Source organism: Octopus bimaculoides, chromosome 28, assembly GCF_001194135.2.
Source record: "Octopus bimaculoides isolate UCB-OBI-ISO-001 chromosome 28, ASM119413v2, whole genome shotgun sequence".
NCBI classification, from domain to species: Eukaryota; Metazoa; Mollusca; class Cephalopoda; order Octopoda; family Octopodidae; genus Octopus; species Octopus bimaculoides.
Genome location: NC_069008.1, coordinates 17,567,411 through 17,571,777, shown reverse-complemented (window position 1 = coordinate 17,571,777; position 4,367 = coordinate 17,567,411). Strand labels below are relative to the sequence as shown.

Sequence of the window (4,367 nt, the reverse complement as noted above, 5' to 3'; positions counted from 1 at the left end):
AACAAATGCTTTGATTTCAGTTTAGTGTATTATGCAGGCATGGCTGTGTGGTTAAGAAGTTCGCTCTGCTTTATAACTATGAGGTTTCGGGTTCAAGCCCACTGCGCAGCACCTTAGGCAAGTGTCTTCTCTAGCTTCAGATCAACTGAAAATTTAAAGGAAGTTTTGGTCGGCAGAAACTAGATGAGGACCAGCATTTCTGTTCTTAGGATTTAAGTTTAATTTCTTGTCTCCTTTAAGAAGAAAAATAATCAGCAGAAGACATGAGAGAAGGAGACCTCAATGTGGCCGCTCTATAAGCTAGAAATAATAGCCTAAATTTCCTTCAATCCACACCCTTCCAACTGCTTCTAATGTGCATCTGCCCAAATGTAGAAGTGTGTTTAACCCTTTCCATACCAAACTGGCTGAAACCATTTCTGGCTTTGTAGTACAAATGTCTTGTTTTCATAAGTTTTGAATTAAAATCTTCCACCAAAACCTTAGTCACAATTTATGTTCCTAACACTAGCTTAATGATAACAAAGTTATTTTACTAAATTCTTTGTTATTTTCAAAATTATTTGAAAGAAACACAGAGCATCTCAACAGAAATAGGGTGACAAAAGGGTTAATATTCCTGGGTTGCATTTAGCAGACTCTAGTCTGTTACAAGCCTTTAGGCCAGGTTTACAGTCTAAGGATAACCTCCACCAGTCACAGGGAGCTTGACCTGTGCCATAGTTGTTGCCCTTACTTCTGAACAGGATACCAGTCTGTCGCAGAATCGACTGGAGCAACGTGAAATGAAGTGTTTTGCTCAAGAACACAATGTGCCGCCTAGTCCTTAAATTGAACCCATGATCTTACAATCATGAGTGCAACACCCAAATCAGTAAGCCACATGCCTTCTAAATATGATCAGCTGTGATCCCTTCTTGTTAGATTTATGGCCTTGGACTTTGGTCCCTTGAAGAGGGAGATGGTGCCCTCAACAAATTCTAAAAATTTGCTTAATGATGGATGAGAGTGACAAATTTCGGTGTGGCTGAATGGGCCCTTAATCTCAACATGGACCTGGAAACCAGAGAACAAGGCTAGGGGGAGACACTTGCCTTTGATAGAATTGATGATCTGGAATTTGTGGGGTTTTTTCATTGACCCTTTGTGTTTAGACATGCGCTAACAGAACACTTTATTGTCCTTTCTGTTTTGCTACAATTTTTCATGCCTTTCTCCCCCCCCCCTCTAACTTCCACCAGTAAAATCTCATCAGTCACTCGTGATTATTGTTACTATTATTATTATTATTATTATTATTATTATTATTATTATTATTATTATTATATGAAAGCGGCAAGCCGGCAGAATCGTTAGCATGTTGGGCAAACTGCTTAGCGGCATTTCGTCCATCCTTACGTTCTGAGTTCAAATTCCACTGAGGTCGACTTTGCCTTTCATCTTTTTTGGGGGGGGTTCAATGAAATAAGTACCAGCTGAGCATAGAAGGGGGGGGGGCAATATAATTGACTAACCCCTTCCTCTAAACTTACTGGCCTTGTGTCAAAATTTGAAACCATTATTATTGTTGTTGTTGTTATCATAGATGTCGCACAGTATGCAATACCGTGAGGTTATTGATTAAAGATATTGTGTCTACCAGGGGTTTTTACTGTTTGTCAAGTCACAACAAGGACCTCAGACAGACAGTACTTTACGCAATATGCGTGCAATTCCAAGTAATGCCGACTTTTGCAATACATCTAGATTGTAGGTTTTTTTTCTAAGGTTTACAGATGTTTTTTCAGATTGGGTGGTGTTGACCCCCAATGCTCTGATGACAATAGGGATAACCTTTTATGTTTGACTCTCGTAGCTGCCACTTATTTTGGCAGCAAACTGGTAGAATCGTTAACACATTGGACGAAATGCTTAGCAGCATTTCGTCTGTCTTTACGTCCTCAGTTCAAATTCCACCCAGGTCAACTTTGCCCTTCACCCTCTTGGCAATGGGTCAATGAAATACGTACTAGTTGAGCACGAGAGGTTATTGCACTCAACTAGTCCCTCCACCAAAATATCAGGTCTTCTGCCTATCGTAGAAAGAAGCATTATCTTTGTCATAATTATTATCATCATCCTTTTCATCATTATTATTATTATTATTATTATTATCATCATTATTAATATCCTGGCCCGATTTCCCAAAGAACTATTTTTTCTCTTCCTCTTGTATTCCTCCGCCTCATGTCCAATGTGTTCTTTTCTGCAGAAAAATATAAAACAGATACTAGTGCATTACCGTCACCAGATGGTAAATTAGGTTCGTCACCTTTCATATTTCTAACAACAAAACCCTTTTTTGTTTTAATCATCGTTGTCGTCATTATCGTTATTATTATCGTTGTTATTATTATTATTGTTATTATTATTACTGTTGTTGTTTTCGTATTTGCTGTTGTTACCATGTTGTTCTTGTTGTAGATAATATTATTATTATTATTATTATTATTAATTGGTGAGCTGGCAGAATCGTTAGCATGCCGGGTAAAACGCTTAGTGGCATTTCTCCGGCCTTTACATTCTGAGTTCAAATTCTGTCGGGGTCAACTTTGCCTTTTCTCCTTTCAGGGTCGATAAATTAAGTACCAGTTATGCACTGGGGTTGATGTAATCAACTGGTCCCCTCCACCAAAATGTCAGGCCTTGTGCCTATAGTAGAAAGGATTACTATTATTATTATGATTATTGTTAAGGTGGTGAGCTGGCAGAATTGTTTGCATAGAATGTTTGGCAGTATTTTGTCCATCTTTACATTCTGAGTTCAAATTCCGCCAAGGTCGACTTCATCTTTACGGGGTCGATAAATTGAGTACCAGTGAAGCACTGGGGTCCATGTAATCGACTAGTTCCCTCCCCACAAATTTCAGGCCTTGTGCCTTTAGTAGAAAGGATTATTATTATTATTATTATTATTATTATTAAATGATGGACAAGCTAACTTAAAACACTTCAGTTGTAGGCCCTTGTGTCCTGAGTTCAAACCTCACCATGGTCAAAATTTTATTCATCTTTTCGGGGTCTATACCAGAGGGTCTCAACCCCTTTTTACCTATGGGCCCCTTTGATTCTTATTTTACTCTATTGGACCCTAATTTTTTTTTTTTAATCCCTTTATATCTTTATAATTAGGAATTATGAGGAATTGTGTTAATTAAAAATTGTGAAAAAATATTTTGTGTATTGGACCTAAATTTTAACAACCAGATCTTATGTGGTCCTCTAAGGGTCATGTGAACCCCTGTTGAGGACCACTGGGGGGGGGGGGTCTTTTTTTTAAACCACAATCAGGGAGTGGCAGGGGTGGTGGAAGTAGGTAGTAAGGTGAAGTACAAAACTGACATCCTTACGACTTTCTTTTTACCATTCTTTTCTGTTTTTGTTCTTGTGGCATTCCTTTAGCATTCTTGTGACACTCATAAGTGTTTTCTGTGATATTTCTTAGCATTCTTGTACCATTTTTGTTTTTCTTTTGTGGCATTCCTTATCTGTGTAGCAGTCGTCACAATTGTAATATAGCTGTGACTATTCCTGCAACCATTGTGATATCTTTAAGCAGTCTTGTGAATCCTAGAACTGTTCTTGTGTTCCTTAGCCTTCTTTTAGCCTTCATTACAATTGAATGTCGTATTCCCTCCTCCTCGTCATTGTTTCTCACCATTATTGTTGTTATAGCCGTCACCGTTGCACTCATCTAGCATTCCTTAAAATTCTTTTGACATTCATTTAGCCTTCCTGTGGCGTTACTATTATTATTTTGATGTTTATTACAATTCTGTTGCCATTCTTTACCGTTTTTCTTGTGTCTGTTGCATGTTTTGCAATTCGTGTAGCATTCTTGTGACCTTCTTTGCAGCACTCGTTACAATACTTGGAATTCTTGTGGCAATCTTCAATGCTTCAGTCACATTCCTCATCATTTCTGTAAGCATTCCTTAGCATTTCTGCAATACTCACTGCAGATATTTTTCCTTAGAACATTCTACAAACTGCTAGAAGTATCTACCAAATCTCTCTCAGATCACACACTTTCCCTCTTAAAAAAGATTAGCACAATTTATCGGATGTGGCAGAAAATCCTCCCACCTTTTACACAGCCATTCTTGTGGCACTAATTAACTTAGACAGGTGGAAATGGTGTCTTCCTGTCGCTAATATTTTACCATTTTGTTTTTCAGTTACCATTGTAGTTCGGACTGACACATGCTATGCGTTTGCTGTTGAAACATTTATCAAGAATGGTGAATCTGAGGTTCCTTATTTTGCTGCACCCTGCATAATGTTATTTTAGATATTCTACGTCTGAAGAAAAAATTCTGGAGAGTTAT

The 4,367-nt window shown here is 37.9% G+C and overlaps 1 protein-coding gene across 1 annotated transcript in view; it reads left to right on the top strand.

Moving 5' to 3' along the window:
* LOC106872263 (talin) overlaps positions 1-4,367 on the top strand; it is a gene marked incomplete at its 5' end in the record, with an annotated part of 182,270 nt that overhangs the window by 168,372 nt on the left and 9,531 nt on the right. Inside the window, one exon of the mRNA XM_052977507.1 lies at positions 2,252-2,302. Within this exon, the coding sequence (XP_052833467.1) occupies positions 2,252-2,302 (51 nt within the window). The remainder of the gene's footprint in view (positions 1-2,251; positions 2,303-4,367) is intronic.